Below are 24,787 nucleotides of genomic sequence, written 5' to 3'. Positions count from 1 at the left end.
CGGAGCAAACCATCACTCTACCATTCGCTCGATCGACAATGTTACCGCCAGTCTTCTCGATTCGGAAGCCATGCATATGTAAGGATTTCGCTTGCCGTCCGGAAGCACCGGAGACATATGACCTTGAGTGCTCGTACACCGGTACCTTTACATAGCTCATTGAGTCTCTAAATCACGTTTATTATCCACCTCATCACGCTGCTTCTCTTTGAAGACTTTAGATACCCATTATCTCCTTGACCGAGAGAACATTTGTGACGGTATGCCTGTGTTCGCTCATTCATGGCAACATAACACGTACGCCAGGTTGAGTTTTTGTAGGATGGTTTCTTACTTTGAACTTTGGATTGAGGGCAGTGATCGTTCAGAGAGAGCTTGACGATGTGTACATACTCGCTCGCCTTGTACATCTTCTGTGAGCGCTGGTGACTAATGAGTGACTCAATGTGTCAGCAAAGTTTGTACCGCCGTGCTCGGTTTAGCACGGTATGATATAGTCTCACCGAAATGGCGATGGAGAGGCGTTTGTGTATCACAGATATGGACACCTCTCCACTGATTTGAATATTACCAACAGGAGGAGCTTTACAACACGACCACTGGGTAGCGGCGAAAACGTGAACAAAGCATTGACACATCACGCCGCAATAGTTACTATTCGCATGGAACCATCATTCTATTGTTCACGTTAAAAACCGGAGAGGACTACCTGTACATACACATCTGAAGTCACTGGGAAACAGCCCAGCAAGCCTGTTCAAGTCAGATAGCCCTTCGCGAAAATCTGCCGCATGATGTGGGTTGAAACAAAGCTACGATACAACGGAGTTTAATGACACGTTCATCACCTTCCTCGTAGGCTCCGTACTGAAGGTTTGTGTGAAACACGGTCTTTCACTGCAGTCGTAGCGCCCTTTGCAAGAGGCTCTCGTGAGACAGGGCTGGTGTAAGGCGATTTCTTAGAAGCGCTGCGTAAAGATGCAGGGGTTATGTTTGGTGAAGCATTATCCTCTGAATCCAGTACCTCAGTGCTCGTTTCTCGATTTGGCGTGCTCGGTCGTTGGGAGCGAAGTGCCTTTCTGCTTGACAGTGGTCGAGTAGGCTTCTTGACCTTCTTCAGTGCACCAGGCCTAGTAACCTTCCTTTGAAAGCTGACGGTTGTGTGTCGGGTAGATTTGACGGTAAATGGCTTTGCCGTCCGGAGATTAGCTGCTCTCGTACGTTTATCAAGAGTTCCGGAACTTGATCGCTTTAGAGCGCGGTTTTCGCGGGATGCATTCTGGCGCGACAGCGCATCTGCTTCCCTCTCGACTCGCTCACGAGCAGACTCCAATCGAGCGACAGCATTTTTTGCCTTGGCGCTAGCTGAGTTGCCTGCAAGCATCCTGCGCTTCTTGGGGGAGCTTTGGGTGCTTTCAGAACCAGGCCTTCGAGGACCGAGCAAATCCTGCAGCTTGCGTTTCGTGCCTGTGATGAGCACTGAAGCTATTGACTTCTCTTCAATGGGTTTCTTTGGCTTGGGACCGAGGACCCCACGGCATGATTCAGTGCCACAGCGGCATTCCTGAATGTTCTTTTGGGAAAACGGACTAACGAAGTCAGAACGGTTCAACATATATGTCATGGGACATGACTTACTCAAAATTGTAATCGTAAGTCAGCTCATCGCCAGTCATGATGCCGCGGGGACCGGCGAACAGCGCCATCCGAGGCTCTCCACCCACAGTCCACTTGATCATCTCGCAGTTGGGTTCACACGAGTGATTAACGAATCGAGCAATAGTCCCACGAGTCGCATCAATGATCATTTTGTTGTCGAAGCTCATGAGATAATAGCACTGCAGAGGATTAGCAGAAATCTGTATGCAAGACCTTGACAACGTACCTTGTCTTTCTTGTAGACCTGTTTCATGCGTCGCTCGCATTCAGACTGGGTAATGATCTCTCCAGCATATTCTACGATGATCTGGTGTGGCTCGAACGTTCGCATAGCACGAACACCGAACCCTCGGTCTTTTGTATCGAGAACTTCCACACCATAGTCATAACGGTTGCCTTTTGCACGCTTCTTGAGCTCTGCGAATGGCCGATTGTTACATAGTTCCGGAGGCAGGGGACAGTTGGTATTGTCACATTCATACGCCATGATCCGATTGTGACAGGACTCTCCACAGCCATCTTCTTCATCGCAATAGCATTGGGAGGAGTCTTGCTTGTCGCGTTTCCACAGCGCAGATGCGTCGCCAATGAACCTGTCTGCAAGTCGTTAGCATTGTTGACTGAGTGGGATCATAGTGAGGTTACTTTTGTTGAGTTTGACCCAGCCGTCGACCTTAACCTTTCTGGGTAGAGGGCTGTAAGTATCGAATGGCAACTTGAAATCGCGGAATACATGTTTTGGGTCCTCGTTCAATAGACGTTCGCAGGCAAAAATCGGGAGGGGCAAGATTGTGGCCTGCCATGGTTTCTTGGCCCTCTTCTTCGCGCGGTTCTGGCTTTCTGAGAGACGAGGATCAAAGTCGCGATCCTGGCCAACATACAAACCTTGCTTAAGCCAGACTTTCGACTTGGGCTGCGAGAAGATCTTTCCTTCCTGGTCTTGGCTATCTGCGTCTCCATCCTCAAGGGCATCGCGAGACCGCTTGAGAGAAGCCGCGGGGGAAGCTGATTGGCCGGATTTGAAGGATGGCTCTGAAGTACTGCGCCGTAAAGTGCTTTTAACGAAAGCTTTTCCCCCTGAGTACATGCTTGCGACGGTGTCGCCGACACCGCTTTTGCGGAGGACCTCCTTGCGAAGGTCCGTCACGCGAGAGGAGGTGCGACGTCGTGCTGCCTGGGCGGCTTCGGCAGCCAGCTGATCCTCGACCTGATCGCTGGCATCAGTCATGTCAGACTTCCGCTTCAGCATCTTCTTTCGCATAGGTGTGGCTTTCTCCTTCCTCGCGAGCTCCTCGAGAGAGCCGTGCACGACATTCTTGTGGTGCTTCTCAAGGTATTTGGTCGGCGTATGAATCGCAGTTCCGGCGAGAATCTGCACGTTGTACGTGGTGACGGACTTGCGCGAGCTCCTAGCAGGGCGGCGGGCCTCGTTGTTGACGGCGTCGGGCGTGGTGGTTTGCGCGGACGCTGAGGTCTCGCCGAGCATTTGGAGGCCCGGAGCCTCCTCGTACACTTCGACAGCTTGTTCGATCTTCGTCATCTCGGACATGACGCTGGCTTCGTCGCCGAGGCTGGTAGGTGGCGTCGAGATGGAAGGCGACGCGCTGGACGTGGCGCGAGCATCGCCCTGCTTGTCAGTTCGCACCGTGATGTTCGAGAGCGTAGAGGATGTTGAAGTTGGGGATAGATCGCGCTCGGCCATGACAGCGGACGGGCAAGGCAGGAGCACGCGTCGTGGTCGTGGTCTTGAGGGGTGAGGCACTGACGCGCGAAGGAGGTGGACGCTTTGGGCGGGTCAACGGCGCTCACGAAGCAACACTGCCAAAGTCTGCGCGCGATAGGCAAAGAGCACGCGAAGAAACGTGTACAACTGTCGGTCCGGTTTAGGAGAGTGTGTGGGCATGCATTGGGAGGCGCATCGAGCCAGAGTTGGGAGATAGATGGACGGATGGACGATTTGGGGAGGTAAACACATGCAGCTAGTCAGTCAGCCGATTAGGCCGTCGTGCCCTGTATATCCAATGTTACCAGCACCACCACTCCTCGCATTCCGTCTTATTACCGGCACGTACGGGCCGGGTCTTCGAAACCGAGCCCGCTGCAATGTTATCATGGAATGTACACATAATCAAGGAAGTCACTCATCAGTGCATGCAAACGATCATATGGTGCCGTGCCTGCACTCGTGTATTGTGAAGAAGCTATTACTTAAGATGGGCTAACCACATGATCACGCTGATCAGAAACAGCGTCTCATGCCACAGTCGCGTCTGCAGCGTCACGTCCTGACCTACTGGCTGGGCCCTGGAATGCCCCAGACCCACTAACATCCTGCATCTCCACCCCGCCGCCCTGTTGCTCTGGCACTAGAGGCGCAGTCCGTTTGTCTTTGCGCGAGCCAAACCTTTGGTCGCCCTCCTCGTACTTTCTCTTGAAATGGAGATAGGTCGGTGGGCGTGGTCGCTGTAATACAGCAACCCAGTTTTTTAACGCGGAGCCCTGCGTGAAGGGCCTATGCCGATCCTTTTTGAGGAACTTGTGTGAGTTCAAATATTCACGTGTCGTTTCGCCCCTACCAACCAGGAACAGATGGTATATGCCAAGACTGAAGGGATATGACCACCCGAGGAGTCCGTATATACACATGGCAAAGGGTACACGCCATCGATCGATGGCCTCGCCAAAGGATGCTCCAGTTTGCGCCCGCCAGACTAGTATGTGTGCCAGACTAGCGCCCAGGAGGAAAAGACCTAGCAACGTGGTGGCGCACACGAAGACAAAGAAGTAACGGTAGTTGCGGCGTCCCACGCAATTGTTGAGCCAGACGCAATGGTGATCTTGCGTCTCGATGCAATTGTCACATACACGGCAATGGTGAGCACGTGGAGGTCGCCAGATATTGCAACTCTTGCAATATTTCGTCGGCACCTCCATAGCTGCATTCGTACCGGTTGCGGAGACCACCATGGTCCACTCAGTGGTGGGCGGACCGAGACTGAGCGGATCGTCATTAGGATTAGGAGGGGGGAATGGATGTAGATTTCGGGGAAGTATCTATACGGCGTTAGTAGTGTTCATGACAAAGGAGGTGCATGACATACGCCCGGATCTGAAGCTGAAGCATGAAGGAAAGAGGAGATGGAGACGAGAAGCAAATATGCAAAGAGGATGGGTATCGATGGAGAAACGTTGGTCCATAGCCAAGGGGCCCTATAGTAATAGTTAGCGTGAGGAACAATAGCAGTAGAGGGGAGTCCACGAACGAGAAGCCGAAAAAAAGGCCAGCAGGTAAGATGATGAGGATTGCCGTGGCGACGTTGACTGGACGGTCGCGGGTATTTTGTAATCTACCGCCCCAGCAAAACGCGGTATTGCCAGAGAAGTACTGGTAGTTCCTGCCGAGCTCCCGCTTGACTGCCTCCTTAGTAGCTTCTTTGCGGGCTATTCTGGGTGACGACTCGGCAGAGGTGAGTTTCTCGTGTCCTTGATGGGGTCGTATTTGGGCTGAGCGTCCGTCGCGACTGGACAACATGAAGCTGGAACCGAAAGAGCGGGGCGATTTGCTGGGCGTTGGGAGCTTGCCGGGATCGTGGCCATGAACATTGGAGAGATCCAGGTGCTGAGGCCTGGGTCGCTGCAGGGGAGTGATGCTCTCGCCTCGACTGCGCACTGTTTCTGCGCCCGTGGGCGTGGTGTTGGCTGTGGTGCGGTCGGGCATGTCTCTATCGGTGATGTCGGTGCCGCGCGACGGCGGAGGCTGCGGGTCCAGCTCGTGATGGAGGCCCAGGGTTGGGGCGCCGTGCCGAATTGTTTGCGTAGAGCCTGTACTCTGGCGGTACGGATTGCTGCCCGTTTCGTGTGTAGCGTCGGAATAGAGCGAGCCGTGGCCGAGGAGGGAATTGGGGCGCTGGTTGCGTTGTTGTTGAAGACGCTGCGAGCTCATGGGGCGAAAGAAGCCGTGGGCTGCCAGCGGAACATGGGTTCTACTGGCAGACGTGGTTGGGCGGCTGTGTCCTAGACTGCCGGCGACGCTCATGCCGCCGCCTCGTCGTGCAGGGCTGGCCTGGGACCATCTGTTCTGGCTGCCCGAATTGGCAGTCGCAATCGACGACGGTCGCGAGGGTGGCAGGCCGGGCTCGCCTGCTGGGCCCGTCATGCCCAACACGCGACTGCCAGTCGAGCTGCGCTTCTGTTCGGACGGCGTCATGGCCATGGTGATGTGGTTGCGGGCGCGATTACACTCTCGGCACGCAGCATGACATCAAAGAGCTGAGGGTGTGGCTGGAGGGAAGTCACGGCTTGTGCAGCGCGTGGTCGCGACGAATACGGGGAGCGCGGATGGGCGAGGATGGCGACCGGCAGGGGAAGGAGCGACTGGAAGTGAGTGAATGGAAGGGCTGCGGCGCCGAAAGGCTAATGGAACGATGGACAAGACGTGTGATTGCGCTGAAAGGGGCGCATAAAGTTGATGCTCGACCCTTCGACGTTGCCCGGCGCACTGCAAGGTCCGCCTGACTGTTTCCGGCATGGCCGTCGCTGTGACGCAGCCGCCAAGCTTGGCGTCCGCGAGATTCAACATCGAACCACTGCTCCGCGCTGCACGCATCCCATAGCTCGCATCCCGTCCACGCCACTCACCCCCCATCATGTCCTCCATCATTGCCCGCTCCGCCTTCCGCGCCGCCCCGCGTGTCCGTCCTACGCCTGCTCTTCGACGATGGGCCAGCGCCGCCGCTGAGGGCGAGAGACAGGCCGGCAAGGACGCCCTCAAGACCGGAGCGAAGCGCGACCCTGAGCTCTATGTAGGATGCGACACGTCAATTGGACAATACAGGGCGCATAGCTGATTCGTCTACAGGTTCTGTTCGCTATCATGAGCGGTGTTTTCGGTCTGGCAGGATGGCACTTCTGTATGTTCCCGGATACATCGATTCTGCCTCGTGCGCCCGTCTTCACATGCTGACAATTGCAAGCCCGCTCTCCTACCAGTGCTTCTTCGGAACGAGCTGTCGCCAAGGCCGCAGGCAGTGAGCCTTGGAAGCAGGATGGTGGTGTAGGCCCATACCAGTACCACCCCGGAGGTGACACCAGCGTCAAGAAGGATGCGCCTTCTGCGCTTAATGTGGTCGTCATTCCCAACGTCACTCTCCCCAAGGTAAGCTGACGCCCTTGATTACCAGCATCAGACTGTATTGACGAGCGTAGGAACTCCATGACACATACAACAAGTGGGGCAAGGACGGCTACTAGACACGCAAACTGACATCAACTACCCAATTTCCAATCAGAACCTCATGGCAGCAGAGTGCGAGATTTTTCCTTCAGTTATGCGTCTGTACATAAGACCTATTGCGCAGATGAAATAAGTTCTCTACAATGTCCTCACACAGATTGGTGCCGCACAGTTCTGGTCTGCCTAACAACGCGACAGCAAAATCAATGCGGACTTGAATGATAAGAAACCCCTCAAGCACCACGGTGATTTCCGGTAGACTTTTTGTATATATACACGTCCGACTCAAGTAATGCTAGGGAAACCACTATTCATCCGACTGGAAGGATCAACGTCGTGTCCGTCCTAGGTCGAGGTACACATGCTTTTGTTCTTCTAGACTCTCTCCAAATTTGGTCCTTGCGAATGGCACTGTGAACCCCGGGTAGGGGAGCTTGTAGAATGTAGTCTATGGGTATCTATAAGTGCACTGTCAGTCTGGAAGTCCGCCCGCCAACTGCAATCAAGCTGCGCTTGGTAGTCGCTTCCGAATCTCGGCAATCATATCAGTCCTGTTCACCAGTACACCGTCTTTCTCGGGGTCGTTGTCGTCTTTGATTCCCAGGACCTTAATCTTGACCTTGCCGTCTTTGAGCTCATCCTCACCAAGGATGACGAGGAGCGGGACACCGGCCACCTCAGCTTGTTTGAATTGCTGAGGGAGTTTCGGCTTCAGTTTGTACGAGAACTCAGCCTTGATGCCTGCAGCCCATAGCTCTTGAGCGACTTGCATACGTTCTGTCAACAGGCCGGTGAAGCCTTTACCACCAAAGGCTGCGACGAAGGCATCGACATCTTTGGCACGCTGTGTCGACTGGCCGCGGGCTTTCATGATGCTAATGATTCGATCGATGCCGAAAGATATGCCAACGCAGGGAATAGGCTTGCCACTGAACATGCCCACGAGCCCGTCGTAACGACCACCGGCGGCGACACTTCCTACGCCGATTTCTTGCTGCTGACCTTTTACGCGCGGTGCTGAGCCTTCTGTAACTACCTCGTAGATGAGCCCAGTGTAGTAGTCTAGACCTCTGGCGAGTGAGAGATCGAAAGAGATCCTCTTGCGGGCACCAAAAGCATCGAGGTATGAGAAGAGCTGTTCCATCTCCCGAACACCCTGGCTGACATCTTCCGATTGAGAAAGGGTCTCGTTTGTCTTGAGATAGTCGATGATGTCGTCGCCGCCTTTGCGCTGCACCCATTCACCAATCTTATCCGCGATGTCTGCTGGCAGTCCCTTGGTCTCCATTTCTTGCTTGACCTCTGACCATGGTAGCTGCAGCATGTTAGTAATTGGCAGAGACATGGAGATGTTCAGCTCACCTTGTCTAGTTTGTCCACAGCAGAGCTGATCGGCCTTATCAGTTCTGCCTTGACGCCAGCAGCCTTGAACATGCCGTCTAGAATCTTCCTGTGATTTATCTTGATCGTGTACGAGTCCCACTTGAGCGCATCGAAGACGTCGGTCGCAATCTTGAGTACCTCGGCATCTGGAATCATGGCGTCGTAGGAACCCGCGATATCGAAGTCGCATTGGTAAAACTCTCGCATGCGACCCTTGGTCATGGCTGGTTGGTCGCGGCGGTACACCTTAGCGATTTGGTATCTCTTGAAACTCTGGACGCTAGGGTTCATGGCGAGCCATCGTGCAAGTGGAACGGTGAGATCGTAGCGCAGTGAGCAGAGCTCGCCGCCTTGATCCTGCAGATCGTATATCAACTTTGAGTCTTCTCCATATTTACCGCTGAGGATCTCTTTGAGTTCGAAGACGGGCGTGTCGAGTGTCGTAGCGCCGTGGCGCTTGAAAACTTCCGTTACCGTTTGGAACAGGTTGTCGCGAAGTGCGGCATCCTCGCCAGTCCCTGACATAGTTAGCGAGTCGTTTGGGCGCAATGTGGGCAAAATGTACAGTCGCGTGTGCCCTTTGGCACCTTCAGGTTGAACGATTTGTTCTTGTCTTCTTTGCCCATGTCGTCGTCGAAGCCCAAGGGCGAAGTTTGCGTAGAGAAGCGGCGGCGGGGTGCAAGAATGTAGGTTCGGATAGATGTTCGGCTGACTTTACGGTATGCGAAGGTATATCGGAGGGCGTCCTGGAAGAGCGCGGGGCAGACAAAGTGGGGTGAAATGCGCTGCATGGACCTGGAAAGTGACTCAATCGCCCAAGAGCAAGCGCGCGTGTGCAAAGAATCGTTCTACTCCGCGACTTGGCCCGTGCATCTTCACACCGACGTCACTGCGGTAGCCAAAATATAGTCACAGGATTACAACGAATAAATTGATGCATGGGTTTCTAGTCATCGCGCTGTGTGCAACTACCAGAGCAGTCGAAATTTCAGCAGATCTCTTTGTCCATAGCACTCGGCTACAACTGTCAGAATCATGTCGATGGCTGCCTTCGTGTTCCAGTCACTCTCGGACAATGGGGTAATGGACTGCGGTTTGGCCTGCGTCGGCTCGGAAACTGGCGCCAATTTGGTGGCACTCGCAGTTTGCTGCAGCTCTCCTCGGCGTATTTCTTGTCGCTGCCTCTCAGCCTCGACCCTTGAAAGGTGATGATGGACTTGCATTGGGGGCGTATGAGGCAGAGGCACTTGTGAATGTACCAAGCGGTCTCCGAGTTGCGCAAGAAGACGCGCTCGAGCTTCCTCAAGACCTCCATCTTCCGGAATGCTTTCTGATTCAACTTCATCCTCAGACATGATCATCTCTGCGTCAGAATCATCCGTCTCTTCAATGACTGTGTTTTGGCTGAGTACGGCATTGTCATTTCTGAAGGACGTCGTGTCTAATCCGTTGTCTTTCTCATCCGAAACATCGCGCAGAGTTTGTGTGACTGTCGGCGCGAGATGTCTCGTGTCGTGAGCTCCATGTGTCTGTTCTCTGGGATCGGTCTCTGGGACCTCGGGACTAGTGCACTCGCCTTCTTGTGCATCACACGTCAATGTTCTGTTGTCTGCGTAGAGTCGGCCCACTAGCCGGCCTGCGCTGAGCCCCAAGTCTCGAATTCTGCTCACACGCTCATGATCCAAAGTACCGAAATCTCCAACTAGGGCCAACAAGGTCCATATCCAGCTGCTCTTCTCCCGGGATATCTTAGCTGATCGACCCAATGCTAACGTGCAGCCTTGTAGAGCCATATACAGCGTCGACTCGTCAATGTGCATGATTTCTTGGAGAATCGGTAAGTCCTTCTCTATGGTTTCCGACCATTTCTGCTTTCCAAACTTCTCTACTTTTGCGCGGCTCGCTGCTGTGTCTGGTAGTCGTCCATACCTCCGCATTTCGGCGAGTTTCTTGCGAAGGTTTCGAAAGCGCTGGAGGAGAGCATTGGTGCAAGCTTCCTGTGGATCAAGGGCGAACGGGTCTGTTTCCCACTTGGCAGCGTTGTACTCCCAATCCACGGCAATCCAGGTTCCTTCCCTGTATATGACGCGTTGAGTATCCATCGGGCTTCTGTATTGCGATTCGTCATGGTCTGAGTCGAGTTTGCCAGCGTTGACATTGTTTGGGGCTACGAGTAGAGTGGGAATCGCCGATGCTTCAGACCTAGGCCTCATGTATAAGCGATGCACTTGATAATGCTCTCATGTGAGGGGAGTGCAAAAGATGAAGTAAGCACTCACCGGACACCGTGAAGGTAGGCCAACGCTTCGCTTGTGGTCTCGTCGGATGACTGCTCTTCACCGTCGAGTCCTGGTAGCACCGTCCGTGTCCCATACTCTTGGTACGAATCTACAGCGCGCGGCCGGTTTTTTGGGTGCGCTGTGATGCGCGCGATCCTCGCGCGCTTAACACCAACGGCCTCTTCTTGCGCGCACTTTCTTTTGCTGCCGTATGCAGTCGGGGACGCTGTCGAGGAGGATATGGAGGGCGGCTGCGTCGACATAAGGTAACCATCGGGCCGCTGTAGTTTGTTGTAGCTCTCACCGTCTTTAGTAACAGCCAAATTTACCCCCACGGTTGACATGTTTGCGTTGGAGGTTGTAGAGTCCTGGCTCCGGTTGATGAGTGATTGCGGAGACGCGCTCGGGGGTGATCTACATCGGTCTAGCGTGGCTCACGCTGGCACCACACATATATGCGGGCCGGCACAATCAATCTCAGGAACCTTGAAATGCGGAAGGTACATATTTAAGTATCTGAAGTTGAGGTTGATAATGTGTGGTGTATTTCACTGCACTATAGTTACGTGATGTCGTGCTCCTCGTAAAGCTACTCAGCCAACAGCTCTAACATCTAGATATGATGATGAGTTCCTGCGGGCGTACGCAAAGATCCCCAAACAAAGGAATTTATAGTGGGATTAATCCCATCAACCCTTTCCATCTCCCCTTGTGGTTGAGACCCAGTAGCCTGATCGTCATTGTCCCTTCCGTTCGATGTTTTCTTCTACTGGCTGGTAGGGGTACTTGATCGTGAGACACCAGATGTCTAAATAATCGCAGATCGTCCAAATAACATCCACGATGAAGCTTCCATGCACACCGACAGCAAGACCTAGACACATGAACACAAAGGCAACCTGATAAACATCGTTGCCCAAGGCACTTGGCCAGCCGACACCAATGTGCTCCTGTAGCCATGGCCCGAGCGAATCGATCACTCCGTAGATGAGAGGGTACATCAGTACGTTGCCTCGAGGAAATCGGGATTTCGTAAGGTGAGAGATGATCATGCGACCCACCGAGTACGCGTTGATGAGACCAGCGTAGAAGATGAACGGAACCAGATGGTGATGCAAGATCATAGGTTGCAGGTACAAGTACGCCGTGATGAGGACCCAAGCCGCCCCGAAGGTAAGAAGACCCAGGAGAGCGACTCGCGCCTTTTGACCACGGGCACGACGCGCCTTCATTACATTTTGCGCGCTGTGTCATTGTCAGCCTACTGTCTCGTACAATGGCATGCGTTCATACCTCGAAACAGTGTTAAACACGAGCACAACTCCTCCATAGACCATATACCATTCGTTCCATGCCAAATTGTACAGCACTTCTGGAATGAATCCATGCTCTTTCACTCCGAGACTTTGGATCATGGAGCGTTGCCAGAAGCTACCTCCACCAAGGTAGGCCGTTGAGGCATACACTATGCACAAGGTTATGATACCCTCGACTGGCCCAGAGATAACACCAAGAGTCAGTGTATGGGTATGATACTCATCCCAGGTCTGCACGTAGAATGTCAGAGATGCTGCAGTAGTTAGCAAGATAAGATGCAAAGCAAGTAGTGTCAAGGTGCTGGCTTACATGCAAAGAGCGTGAGGACTGTCTTCCAGCCTTGGCCAAGATTCATTGTCGCAGAGAACAACAATACTTCCAGTGTCGTATTGATCGCATCGACTCCATGATCGAACAGCTCGCCTAGAGGACCGCTCTGGCGAGTCCTGCGGGCCTGACTCCCATCCACAGCATCAAATGTTTGGTAGAGGAACAGTCCGATGGCCCAGCTGGCGTACACCCAAGGCGGACAATCTTGATCAAGGGTCGGTGTATACCAGAGTAAGGTGAGGAAGTTGACTATGATGAACCCGAACCCAGAGAGTGTTATCTACAGCATCATGTAAGTAAGGACGAAGCTCTTGCGGCGGGGTTCGACATATAAAATCTTTTTTTTTATGCCAAACTTACAAGGTTGGGTCTAAGACATGTTAGTATTGCTTTGTATGAGATTTTGGAAATACTCACGCCATCCACATAGGAAAGCATTTGATGACCACATGAGAGTAGAAAGGCTTGAGGACATATTGTGAAAGCAAGCTGTGATCCACGCCAGAGTACTTGTACTCCCTGAGCTTTGGTAGCTTATCCTGTCGTATGTACACCATGGTGTGTTATTCGCTTAGTACCAGCAACTGTTGGCGAGTTGTTGTGGGGTTCTGGCAGCGAAAGTGATTCCGGCGGCACTTGTTGCTATGTGGTGGTGTGCCAAGCGCAAAATCTTATGACGTAGCGACCCGTCCGCCCGCCGGTTTTGGCGACATCTTAGCGTCGAAACGGTATGTCAGGTACGATCGCTACCTCGGCGTGCACAACGAATGAGATGAATCATCATATTCTACGAATGTGTATCTGACATTGATGCAGCCCCTCGCAACTTCGCACCACTTAGACGCTGGAGGCTTGATGGCTCCACTAGCGATACTTGCCTCATTCTGGAACATTGTGATCGATCTTGCTCATATACATGATACAGCAGACATGACACCCTCTCACTGTAAGCAGCGCACAGTGCCATTTACTTGGTCGTACACCAAATGAGTGGCTTGATCGGTGCAATCGAAGCTTATGCAACAGTGCTCCAGGAGCAAGGAATCAAGATCCTGCTCCTCATGGTCTGGATGAGCGGCACGGTCTTGTGCACTGTCTCGCCCCAGCCTTCCACACTCCAGCTCTGTTCACGACGGACCTTGCGTTCCTCCAGGTTGGCGAATTGCCACAGATGGTGTACTGTGTTCAGATCACCGATCTGGACGAACCAAGCACCCACACCCTCCATGACTTCCCGCCTGGCCTTCAAGCCACGTCGCCAATGTGTCTCCCACTCGAGCAAATTGCCAGGATGTAGTGTGTACGAGCGCAATTCGAACAAGCCACCGAGCTGGCGTGGGGGTGTCGTAGGCCAGAAGGAGAACTCTTGCATTAGGGAGTTGTGCTTGGATTTGATCAAGGTCTTGAGTTTGGCATCGAACGCAGGGAACTCTGGATGGGATTGGATGTTGTGTAGCGATTCGTGGTAACCCTCGTAGCGTTGGTACTCCCAGATATGTACTTTGGTGCATAGTCAGCATCGTTGAGAGAGATGCGAGCGTTGGAGCGAGTTGCAGACTTACCAAAGGTGTTGCAATCTCCCACTTCAGTCCTCCAGCTACCTACAAGATGGACCTTGTTCTCGGGAATGGACGCCATCTTTGGGTACCAGCTTCCAACCAACTCGGTGTACTCTTCGACCTTGTCTTGCAGTACCTCGTGGAATACAATGGAGTGGACGTATTTGCCGCGAGCTAAGACCTGAGAAAAGCTGCGCTCAATGTCCTTGTCGAGTTCGCGGCCCTCGGGCGTGCCGTAGATGAGAGATGATAGCGCACCGCCCTTCTTCTTGCCGTTTTCTTGCTCACGGGCGCGGGCATCTTCTGTAGTTACTCACGTTAGCGCTCTTGGGTAATTCAGATTGGGCGACGTGCAACGGACTCTCTTCCTGTTCCTTTCGCTTCTGAGCAGCTACCAGACCGTCGCGGAAGCTCTTCTGCTTCTCGTTGAAGCTGGCAGCACTATCGGGTGTGATGTCGGCGAGGGTAGGAGCTCTAGCCGGGCTTTGTGTTGGAGCGCCAGCACTGAAGGCCTGAGAGCGGACGGCGGTGGCACACGGCGGGGAGAGGATGCCGCGCACACTGGCACAAACACGGCGTGTGAGCATGATGGTACTGTCGGGACCGGAGCTGGAGGGTGAGGTCAATTTGCACACCAACGCCGACAGCGTGTATGGAGTGGAGTAGTGGTGGTGTTTGTGTCGGTTTGGGCGGGCTACAGCACACCTGGGCAGCTTCCCCTCAATCAGCCTACTGGAGCTGTCCCTGTCAAGCTCACTAGCGTCCCGCTGCCTAGGTATCCGCCCGGGGCACTGGGGTAAGCGCGCCCCACTGCAAACCTCACCAACCTCCGTCACGCGTCTACATTGCTCTACTGGAAGCGTTGCAACGCTGTTTACATTTCAATGTAGCGCAGAACACTTTCATCGCGTCTTCAGGCCAACATCCAGATCCATGGTCGTATTCTTTGCATCTAATCTGTTGACATGATCGTAGAGGCCCAAGATGTACCACGAGACTAGAAAGAGACCATTTGGATCAATTCACTTCTAAACCTCGACCTCGAACTTCGCTGTCCCTGACTGCTCCATCCCTGCGTGTGGCTATTCATACCCCTTAGCGAGCAGCGAGCAGCGACCATGCCTTCTTATGATGTAGCTTAGTCCCTGCTTCTCTCGTACTCTACCATAATCATACACAAAGTGCTGTTCACGAATGCGGTAGCCGTCCCGCACAAGCGGAGCCCGCATTGGATTAGACATTGAACACCTAGAGGGTAATAGGAAACGTGATTTGAGATTGCAAGAACATGACAGACATGAGCCCCTGCCCAGGCAAGATAGTTGTTCAGTCCTCGTCAAATATCTGGAGCACGTTGTCAAGAATGGTAATGATTACGCGGGCTTGCAGACCGGCATCGGCCATATTGTTGCCTTTATGAGGACCCATTATGGACGGCCTATACGAGGTTAGTCGATACATAGATTCGGTCGAGTGATGACTTACGCCCAACAGATACCCAGATTTGCGGTGCTCATGCGGTTAACCTCGGAGGATTGCTGCACACGATGCAGATGCAAAACAAGGGCACGAAGTGTCGCATAATTCGGATCGGGCAAAGCATTGATTAGCGCGTGCATGGAATCACGTCGCATGGTCTCGTCATCGATGCGTGCAGCATCGATATACTTGCCGTAGAATTCGCGGGTGAGCAGTGGATCCGGAAGCTCGCGGAAGAATTGTTTCAGCAAACCAGCCACACTGTTGACGTCGTGCTGAAACGACTCTGGGTTGCGGAAATCTACTTGGGAAGCGTCTGTATAGCGTTAGTCGCCCGCATTGACTAATTCTCATAATCACCTACCACTGTCAAAGAGAGCTTTCATTTGCTGGATATGCGACGAGGTTCCAGGGATCCGATAGATGCCCTCTACTTCCAGTCCGTATAGATCCACAGCCTGAATACACTGATAGACTACCATGGGTACGGGTGAGCCATCTCGGTGGAACAGGTCTTCCAGAGTGACGCCAAAGACGGGATTGACCGGGGGTTGGGCGTTGTTGTAAAGAATTCCGCTAGTCTGCTGTGCCGTAGCCTGACCGACAGATCCACGAGGATAGTCTGACTGTGGGTAAGGCGTGGGCCCCACGGGTGAGTAGGGCGAGTTGCTGAACTGCGGCGCTTGCGAAGGCTGTGGTTGCGATTGCAACGACGAAGGTGGCAGCTGTGCAGGACCCCCAAACGAGGGCTCGAGACTGGAAGGGCCCTGAGGCGATAGAGGGTTGGCATCTGGCTGCGGCATGGGGAAAGAGGGCGGCGGCTGACTCTGCAGCTGCATGGAGGTACGTCGGTTAGTACTCGCAGCAGCAGGTGGTGTTGGATGTGACCGCGTCTGCGCCTGTGTCGGATGCTTCAGGTACTGTAGCTCTGATTTGGTGATGGGTGCTTTGGAGGCATGGCTCAAAATATATTCGTCAAAGTCGCGCTCATTGTTGATCTGGTAGATGAGCTGGTTGATGCTGGACGGGGCCTGAGTAGTCGCGCCCTTGGGTGGCTGTGGACTGACGACCTGGCCATTGTTGACGACAAGTTTCTCGTTGAACGAGGCTATGACAGCGTCAGTCGAAGCTGACGCGGGCAGCAGGTGGACTTACCGTATTTCTGCATTTCCATAGTCAGAGCAGCGTCGGTTTCCTTGATGAGATCCAGCAGCGCAGAGACAGCCTGGGGCCGCAGAGTCGCGACGAGCTCTTTGCGGGAGACCTGTGCCGTCTGGACTTTGCTGGCATAGTCCTGATCTGCCGCCTGGGTCTTGCGCTGGAGGTCCTCCTCGTGCTGGGCGGCTGACTTGGGCCCTTTCAAGCCAAACTTCCTGCCCGCACCTGTGTCGCCTGTCTTGACCCGGTCAAGGTCTTCGGCGAGCTGGTCGTACTTGGCCTTGGCCTTCTCGGCCAGCCGTTCGGCGTCTTGAACCTTGTTCTCTGCCGAGAGCCCCTGCTGCTTCCAAGTTTTGCGGCTTGTATCCATCTTGTTGGCCAGCTGTAGCAGGTTCTCGTGCATGGCGTGTAGGGCAAGGCCGAACTGGGTGCCATTGTCGGCGATGCGCTCGTTTGCGTGGAGGACCTGCTCGAACTGCGTCTGGTAGCTCTCGTGCCGCGTGTCAGGCTTCCGCACGCCGTCGAGCGTCAGACGGCTTAGTTTCTTGAGGCTGCCGGCGTGCTCTTCCTCGAGAGCTCCCCGGCGTTTGAGAAAGCTGGCGAAGTCCTGCCCAGCGTGTTAGCCGTCGGAATGCACAAGAGCCCGGCTTCGTGGCCACTGACTCTGGCGCTCGCAATGCTGGCCTTGAGGCGGTTCAGCAGGGTGGAGACGCCCACGTCTGAGTGCAACATGTCTTGCACGCGCTGCTGCGTCTGCGCGTTGGGGGGTGCGCTCCCTTGGTCAGGCGATGTGGGAGTCGCTTCATCCATGGGCGAGGCGGGGGCACCATCATGCGTGGGCGACGATACGCTGTTCGGGTCGGCATGGACGCTGTCAGTGCCCTCCATAGGCGGGATTGCATTCGGGGCAGCCATCGCAGACGCGGCTGTTGTGGCAGGAGGTAATGGCTGCGTCGCCGGGTCGCCGTCGGAATGCGCAATGCCGCGCGCTTCGGCGGAGGCGGAGATGCTGCACGGACAAGCTCCACGCAACGTCATCCTTCCCGCCGTCAAGTTCTGCCAACCGTCCTCACGCGCCTGATCAAGCACGGCAGCACCGTCCACCTTTCGCAGCCTGCCTCTCTTGACTCACGTCTTCACCCCCCTCTTGATCCCTCTCGCCATGTCTAGCGGCTTACCGGATGAGGTGGTGACCTGCCTCCAGAATGCCCGCTTTGTGAGTCCTTCCAAACACTTTTATCTTGTCTCATCTCATTCTTCCATCGGGATCACATTCCAACACACGTCGCATGCTTACATGACCCCTCCTCGCTTGTTTCGAGCAGTTCATTTCCCCCCAAACCCTTCCTACCAAGTGTCGTGATTCATACCCGCCTCATAAACACGTGCATTGCCAACACCCCCGATCTCTCGTATGCTTATGTGCTAACAAGTTCAAACAGCTCCATCTTGCAACATGCTCGGAAAACATTCCTCACGTCTCGTTGATGAACTACACCTACTTACCTAACACTCCGTATTCTCCAACTCCCACTATCATCATGACAACACCTTCAACTTCCCGCAAAACACAAAATCTCGAGGCCAACACTCGAGTATCTCTCCTAGTGCATGACTGGATTTCTCACCGCCCTCCAACCTTGAGCCAGCCGGGTCGCTCGCCTTCGCCGTCAGGTCCAGCACCACGTTCGGGATCCTTGGCCGAACTTCTCCTTGGCATGAACACCGCGTCCCTGAGTCGCATCAGCGCCACCATCAATGGCGTTGCTGAACTCGTGCCTTCTGGCTCCGAGGAAGAGACATGGTACAAAGCCCAACACCTGGCTAACAATACCTTTAGCCCTGGTGGCGAGGACACACACTCGGCTCCTCCCGCTGGCGAAGGACTGTGGGGCGGTGGGGGCATAGGTTCACAAGAAAACGCTGATGAATCACTAAGAGAAGGCGACGGGGGCACCAAGTGTTACGTCGAGGGAGCAGAGGTCAGAGTTGTCGTAGTCAGGGTTCGTGACGGGCGCATCGCAGACTGGAAAGGCCAAGTTAGAGATTGGAGCCTTTCAGAAAACACACAAGAAATCAACCCGAACGGAATGTCGTCATGAGAATCACCAGGATTCTCTTTTTGGAAACGACCGACATGTTCGGAATTCTGCGGCTTGTGTCGCGTATGCAAGGGGTTGCCGTATTTGCGCAGCATCTGGTTAGTGGCATACCTTTCATCAAATCAGGTACACGTATCTTAGCGCTATCTCGTGCGTGGCTTGATGCTATTTCCTTTGTCTCAAAATATCACTTAGCGGACAAATGTTGGGGTTTTCTCCAATTCCATCTAGTTTTCACATTCCCAAGTCACATCACAGTGCTTGTCATATCGGATAGCATTTGTGATAAGGCTCAGTATCCAGACTGCTTCTAACAACGCTATAAAGGGGACCGTCCAGGATTATTTACGAAGTGAAGGAGACTGAGACAGTTTCATCAGGTGAGCGAGGAAATACTGTTGTTGACGTACCTATGCACTGACCATTGCAAACGCGCAGACTCGTTGCCTGGCCTGCTCAGCCTTGGCGCGGCCACAAACAAAGTCTCTGCTCTCACCATCTCGTCGAAATACCACCCACTTCCACTACTCAAACCTTTTTTTCTTTTGCAATTGCTCCAAAAACTCTACAGCAACCACTTTTTACAACCTATACCCATAGCAACCTTCCCTCCAAATCACCTTCTTCAAACTCTCTTGCAACAATACTCAACCTCGTTATGTCAAGCAATGATTTCGTTGCCCGTCTCATGCGCAACCCGGCAGAAGCGGAAATCGACAGATTTCTGCAGACTCGCAGTGGCAAGCAGATGATCCAGTTGTTTCGTTTGATCCCAGATCCTAAGGCACAGGCTGCGCTCACAGCGAGGCTGCTGCTGCTCGGACCTCCCGTCAACGATGCTCGCTTCACCACTCCAGAGAAAGCCAAGAAAGCTCTCAACGCGTTCGTTGCTTTCCGATGTAAGTATATCTCTCACTATTGCAGTAACCCTCACTAAATTTTGCAGGCTACTACGTCACTGCCTCTGAGTTGAAGAAGTGGCCCATGAAGAAGCTCTCCAGCATCATCGGAGCTCTCTGGGAAGCCGACATGTACAAGTCTTACTGGTCTCTAATGGCTAAGGCCTGGTCTACCATCCGCGACCAAGTTGGAAAGGTCGAAGCTCCCCTAGACCGGTTCCTTATCATCATCTGCGGTCACCTCCACATACCTGAACCTGAGTCATACCTCGCCTTCTATGGATGGTCTCTCTCAATCAATAAAGAGGGTAATCCTTTCATCTCTCGCGATAGCTCCCTCGAGTTTGCATGCATCGGCGCCGGAGTTGCAGACATTGCGCTCTCTGTTGAGGACATCATCGCCTACGTCCAGTCAATGGGATACGCGTCTACCTATGTCGCTATCGAGGGCACCTCGTCGTCAACTTTCCTCGGACGCTCTGTCAACTCAACTGTGGAGAAGGGCGGTCTCGCCTTGCGAGCGACACCGATCGTAGCTCCTGTAATCGACCGCCGCATCGTCGCTCGCAACAAGCGCCGCGCGAAGCGAGACATTGCTAGGACTTCTGCTTTGAGGATAAACATCGAGCAAGACATCCTCGCCGCGCACAGGGCTGTCCCTGGACACACCGGCGAACACGTACCTGACCGTTACCCCACTCCTGCTCTCCCCAACTACGACATCAACCCGTTCTATCAGCAACTTGTTGGTTATCTCGACAGCCCGATTACGGACTCTCAAGATGATGCAAATCCTCAGGCTGACGCAACTCTGATCGACAACGTATTCGTCTCCGACACCATTGCTTACGGTAACATCACCAACTTCGCATCAAGCATGGTCTTGTATCCAGATGACTTTGATGCGTTTCGCCCAGGCGCCAACGAGGATACAACCCTTCCTGCATTCGACGATGTTCTCAACACTTGATCCTCGAGACACGTAGCCTGCATCTTCACATTTCATGTAACGGAGGCCCGCACGTCACTCATCAACGATTTGCGCCTCTCGGTACGCCGGCGAATCCCACACATCAACACTCATTTCCAGTCGATATGTTCCGCCTTCTTTTGGCAACACAGTCGGCTTGCCTCTACGTCTCGATCTGGCATTCCCCTTGCTCTTAGCGCACTCAAAAGTCTTTCACTTGTCACCAGCCTGCCACGTTTTCTTGTGCAGCACCCAGTCAAGCACACCTTCCACTCTTTCCCGGATTACGATTACGATCACAACCCACGATACCTCAGGCAATGTGCATACAGAATGAACGATCCCATAAAAGAGGCTTTTGAGTCTTGATGGTGGGAACATGGGTGAAGCGTGTGTTTTTCTCTCGATCACGACCAAGTTGCCTTTAACGATATATGGTTCGTGGTCACTACTTCAGATACCCCGTCCAGACCCTATGTCTTACATGGTGTAGCATGCACATCGTCGATCATACGCGCATGCGCAGCATCAGAAGAACATATCAACCACAAAAAAAAAGATAGATAAAAGATACCAAAAATGCACACAAAAAGAACTCACCTCTCTCCCCAGCGTGATTTGAAAACAATATGCAGTGATCTGCTTGCTGACTTGCTTGACCGACGTGACTTCAAGCTGACATGTAAGGAGATGTATGCAAGTATGTGATTGTAATGTTGGTGGCTGCATGGAAGGATGTGACGGGCTTGCATAATGGTGGTGTTTCAGTCCCGACAATGAGGTCGTTATATAGTATTCCCAGTGAAGCTGGCGGACTTATCAGACCACTTATGAGTCGTGTATTAATATCTCTGCCGCTGCGGTTTTGGAGGGGTGGTGGTGTATTGGTGCCCAGGTGCCCAGGTGTCATAATGGCCGAAACTGTCTCGCCTCTCGTCCGAGCGCGCCCATGTGCCGAAGGACTCTGATGTGCCTAGGCGTAAGCGGAGGTGACTCATAAGGTTTGAATCAACATCTGGGTTCTCTAACAAGTGGATGGGACATATAGGTACGACATCTTCTTTCGGTGTCGGGTTCCAAGGTTGGATGTTGAAATCGAGGATGGCTGACTGGCAGGAGTATCGCCAACGCAAGCTCATGTCTAGCCTGGCAAGCACTTCATGAAAGACTCTTAAATATATAAAGATGAGTTAAGCAAGTTTTTTGTGACCTTACATACAGTGGTCGTACTGTCAAGTCAACAGATAGCTTATTATAACCCAGTCCAAGAGGTAGCATCTATGTACAATGCATTTCTACATCAATCCTAGTAAGCATGGAATGAAATATTTGTATAAAACTCAATGTATCTCTGATAACTTTGGGCGTGACCGACGTACGAGTGGTGACGACCGGGCTCTGGCTGCGAGGAGTCACGACCGGGGTAAAGGGATACCTATCCCTTTATGACTGAAAAGCCCATAGACCTTTCAGCCTTTACAGAGCGCCTGTTAAATTGTCTTTTCACTATTTCAAATGTTTCTTAAACTTATCGGTAGTGCTTTAGTACAGCTATATAGAGGTATATGCCTGTCTGCGAGGCAGGCCTACGGGCTGACAAAAAGCAAGATAGTGACCCTAACACACTTACTAGAACTCCCTAAGATCTTCACAGCTTCATAATAAGTACTGAACGTGTATTAAGAGCAGTTTTCAACGTCTAATGTATACTAGTAGAGTAATAGCCGAATGCAGTGCCATTATACCTAGGTAGAGACGACTGATGCAACATCTCAACACACACATGGTACTTTAGTGTTAAGTCAAGCAGAGATATCACAGTAGCATTACGACGTACTACGTATATGCATATAGTGCTGTAGCTTCTAGGATCAACGTCAACGGTTTTGTAGAGCACTTAGTATATTAGTTGTCGAGACTGTGGTCTTGTTTGCACCGTTGAACATGACACATTGATATGGTCTGACATGGATAGCCCTGTAACTTTCAACTTCCTTCTACCCGCCCCGGCGTAACTATGAATCTCATTGCCGAGCCTGATAGGTGATACTGTAACTATGCAGACACTTTCGACCTTGCCTGCTATTTCTGCGGCGAGCTTCAGTCTCCACAACTGCCCTGAGGATTTTAGCATCGTCATCGTAAGCAGAACCAATGCGAGCCACAGAGCAGCGTATTCATAGCCTAGCAGAACCATCTATCAGTATCCATGTATTATGTCCCTTCTCTCAACTACCCTTCCAATCACTACACCAGATGAACGTCCCACACCGCCACTGCGTGCCCACTTCCTTCTGCCCCGTCGGTCCAATCGGTCTAGGGCACATCCAAAATTGTCTTCCGCAATTCATGCCTGGTTTCTTGGTCGTGAACGAGATGCAAGGCTCGCCGTGTTCGCACCGCGGTACTGGTTTTTTGGAGAAGAGCTTTGTCCAGCCTTCTTTTGACGCTTCCTGGGAGGCGCGCGGATCGGAGTCGAAAGATTTGGAGGTTATGGGCGACAGCGGACGAGGCATGTCTATGGTGGAATGGCTGGTAGCATCGTTGTTCGTAGACGGCGAGGCGGGCGGTGCTGCATCTTTGAGTGGCTCTGCATCAGCAGGTTTGGTTCGGCTTTGGAAGAAGCCTTTGAGCGACTGCTGGCTCTTGGGGGCTTTGGACGTGGTTGTGGTATTGGATTTTCCCCGCTTGACTGGCTTGTTGGGCGATGCTGATGCCGAAGCGCGTCGCTTCTCGACCGACTTGAGCGGGCTCTGGGTGGATGCAAGGTGACTATCAACTGCTGAAGGCATTTCCGCCATGGAAGCCGCGATGGCCAGTTTAAGGTCTCTGTCGGAGTCGTCCATGGTCGTACTGGGAGTAGACATGTCATCTACCTTTGTCGGCATTTCTTCGTTGACAATCTGTGGCGTAGGCGCTGGTGCAGACTTCGGTAGGGTAGGCTTATTGGTGAACATGTCTCGGATACTCCTCCTCTTCGTAAATTCGGCTAGGAGCTTTCCGCTGAGTGCTGGGACATCTGTGACTATGTCATAATCTCGCTGCCGGATGCCGTCTTTGAACATGCCCGCTGGATTCATCAAGTCCAACACGTGCACCTGATCTTCAGCACCGTGCTCACCGGTCGCTGATATCTGTGACATGGGCACCACATCCTTCGTCACAGCGTACACTGGACAATGATCCGACCCCATCAGTCCCTCCTGAATGTTGGCCTCCTTGAACCAGTCCTTGATCGCGATGCTGCACAGTATGAAGTCGATCCGTGATCCAAAGTTGCCCGGCCTAGCGTTGATTTTCTGCTCCCAGTGTGTGAACATTCCTTCGCGGTCAGGATGGAACTCCCTACACAGATCGTATAGGACCGGCTCTTCTCTCCCCTCGTCTCGTTGACCCGGAACCATTCCATTGGACAAGAGCTGGTTGAAGATTCGCCTGTTCGGAGTGCTCAGATACTCGGCATGCGTCATGCCTTGCGACAGCATATTCTCCTCCGCCCTGGCCGTGTCGATGGTATCTCTCGAGACGTTGAGATCACCCGTGAGTATCACATGCTTGCCCATCTTCGTCAAGTTCCGTATTCGTGTTTCCAGCGCTGTGAGAAAGCCGATTCGGAAACCGTCTCGTAGGCCATTGCTGTTCGCTGGGCTGTAGACGCCGAAGAGGACAAAGGCTGGGAATTCAAGCACCAGACACCGTCCTTCTGAGTCGAGGCTGTCAGCGTCGAGATCGGGGGGGAGATGGGCCATTTGCGCGGCGCTGAGGTAACCGCCAATGCTGGCAGATTCAGGAAGGTTGCGGTACGATGTGGTCGAGCCGGGAGGGCAGAGAGCGCCTAGGACGCCTTCTTCGGCGCGAATGGGGGCGCATATGGATTGGCGAGTGTAGATACCAACGCCTGAGTAGCCTGGACTGTGTTAGTGCAAGGCCGCTGAACAAGGACCGTGTAACGTGGAAAGTGCCTTTCTTGTGTTTTGGTAAACTGAAGTAGCAGTCCCAGCCAGGTACAAGGACCATGTCATCCGTCAGATCCTTGCGCTGAATCTTCAGCTCTTGCATGATGACAATGTCCGCCTCGAGGATGTCGAACATGGCATTGAAGGTCCTCGTGTTGCTCCATGGCTTGTAGCCAAACGGGTTGCGAATGCCGTTGACATTCCAGGTGGTGATGCGGACCATGGCGTTGATCGGTTATGAAGAGCGACAGTGAGCGCGAACCAAGAACATCATCACGTCGTCATCTCATTTGTTCTGTATTTTACAGGAACATGCAAGACACGGTCACACGCGACTTCACGCGCCAGACACGACGTCACATTACCGGCAGCCGAGCGCGGCCACGCTAAGAGCAAGCGGGAAACTCCGCATCAGCCCATCCGCCAAGCCTCTGCTTCGTCAATTCGAGCTCCCGTCGTCACG

At 53.1% G+C, this 24,787-nt stretch overlaps 9 protein-coding genes across 9 annotated transcripts; 3 read left to right on the top strand and 6 right to left on the bottom strand.

The window, feature by feature from the left end:
* Positions 1-844: 844 nt before the first annotated feature.
* Positions 845-3,361, bottom strand: J4E84_009562 (uncharacterized protein; the record flags this gene model as incomplete). The annotated part of the gene is made up of 5 exons (XM_049392124.1): positions 845-1,589; positions 1,639-1,838; positions 1,886-2,074; positions 2,119-2,252; positions 2,305-3,361. The coding sequence occupies 5 exons, from the start codon at positions 3,359-3,361 to the stop codon at positions 845-847; spliced, it is 2,325 nt and encodes a 774-aa protein (XP_049240105.1).
* Positions 3,362-3,912: 551 nt separating this feature from the next.
* Positions 3,913-5,872, bottom strand: J4E84_009561 (uncharacterized protein; the record flags this gene model as incomplete). Its single annotated transcript, XM_049392123.1, has 4 exons — positions 3,913-4,409; positions 4,608-4,713; positions 4,761-4,869; positions 4,923-5,872. 4 exons carry the CDS (start codon positions 5,870-5,872, stop codon positions 3,913-3,915), a joined length of 1,662 nt encoding a protein of 553 aa, XP_049240104.1.
* A 433-nt stretch (positions 5,873-6,305) lies between these two features.
* On the top strand, positions 6,306-6,909 carry J4E84_009560 (uncharacterized protein; the record flags this gene model as incomplete). Its single annotated transcript, XM_049392122.1, has 4 exons — positions 6,306-6,461; positions 6,518-6,569; positions 6,633-6,814; positions 6,865-6,909. 4 exons carry the CDS (start codon positions 6,306-6,308, stop codon positions 6,907-6,909), a joined length of 435 nt encoding a protein of 144 aa, XP_049240103.1.
* Positions 6,910-7,394: 485 nt separating this feature from the next.
* On the bottom strand, positions 7,395-10,898 carry J4E84_009559 (uncharacterized protein; the record flags this gene model as incomplete). Its single annotated transcript, XM_049392121.1, has 5 exons — positions 7,395-8,207; positions 8,255-8,793; positions 8,841-9,070; positions 9,248-10,477; positions 10,555-10,898. The coding sequence occupies 5 exons, from the start codon at positions 10,896-10,898 to the stop codon at positions 7,395-7,397; spliced, it is 3,156 nt and encodes a 1,051-aa protein (XP_049240102.1).
* A 1,648-nt stretch (positions 10,899-12,546) lies between these two features.
* J4E84_009558 (uncharacterized protein) lies at positions 12,547-12,758 on the bottom strand (the record flags this gene model as incomplete). Its single annotated transcript, XM_049392120.1, has 2 exons — positions 12,547-12,571; positions 12,619-12,758. The coding sequence occupies 2 exons, from the start codon at positions 12,756-12,758 to the stop codon at positions 12,547-12,549; spliced, it is 165 nt and encodes a 54-aa protein (XP_049240101.1).
* A 458-nt stretch (positions 12,759-13,216) lies between these two features.
* On the bottom strand, positions 13,217-14,347 carry J4E84_009557 (uncharacterized protein; the record flags this gene model as incomplete). The annotated part of the gene is made up of 3 exons (XM_049392119.1): positions 13,217-13,701; positions 13,764-14,063; positions 14,122-14,347. 3 exons carry the CDS (start codon positions 14,345-14,347, stop codon positions 13,217-13,219), a joined length of 1,011 nt encoding a protein of 336 aa, XP_049240100.1.
* Positions 14,348-17,559: 3,212 nt separating this feature from the next.
* Positions 17,560-18,499, top strand: J4E84_009556 (uncharacterized protein; the record flags this gene model as incomplete). Its single annotated transcript, XM_049392118.1, has 2 exons — positions 17,560-17,613; positions 17,840-18,499. The coding sequence occupies 2 exons, from the start codon at positions 17,560-17,562 to the stop codon at positions 18,497-18,499; spliced, it is 714 nt and encodes a 237-aa protein (XP_049240099.1).
* A 658-nt stretch (positions 18,500-19,157) lies between these two features.
* On the top strand, positions 19,158-20,368 carry MAT1 (CDK-activating kinase assembly factor mat1; the record flags this gene model as incomplete). Its single annotated transcript, XM_049392117.1, has 2 exons — positions 19,158-19,398; positions 19,446-20,368. The coding sequence occupies 2 exons, from the start codon at positions 19,158-19,160 to the stop codon at positions 20,366-20,368; spliced, it is 1,164 nt and encodes a 387-aa protein (XP_049240098.1).
* A 2,228-nt stretch (positions 20,369-22,596) lies between these two features.
* J4E84_009554 (uncharacterized protein) lies at positions 22,597-24,547 on the bottom strand (the record flags this gene model as incomplete). The annotated part of the gene is made up of 2 exons (XM_049392116.1): positions 22,597-24,275; positions 24,331-24,547. The coding sequence occupies 2 exons, from the start codon at positions 24,545-24,547 to the stop codon at positions 22,597-22,599; spliced, it is 1,896 nt and encodes a 631-aa protein (XP_049240097.1).
* Between the last annotated feature and the right edge of the window lie 240 nt (positions 24,548-24,787).

Source organism: Alternaria hordeiaustralica (genome assembly GCF_023758085.1).
Source record: "Alternaria hordeiaustralica strain BMP 2776 chromosome Unknown scaffold_30, whole genome shotgun sequence".
Classification (NCBI taxonomy): domain Eukaryota; kingdom Fungi; phylum Ascomycota; class Dothideomycetes; order Pleosporales; family Pleosporaceae; genus Alternaria; species Alternaria hordeiaustralica.
The sequence above is the reverse complement of the archived record's forward strand: the minus strand, read 5'-3'. Positions and strand labels throughout refer to the sequence as shown.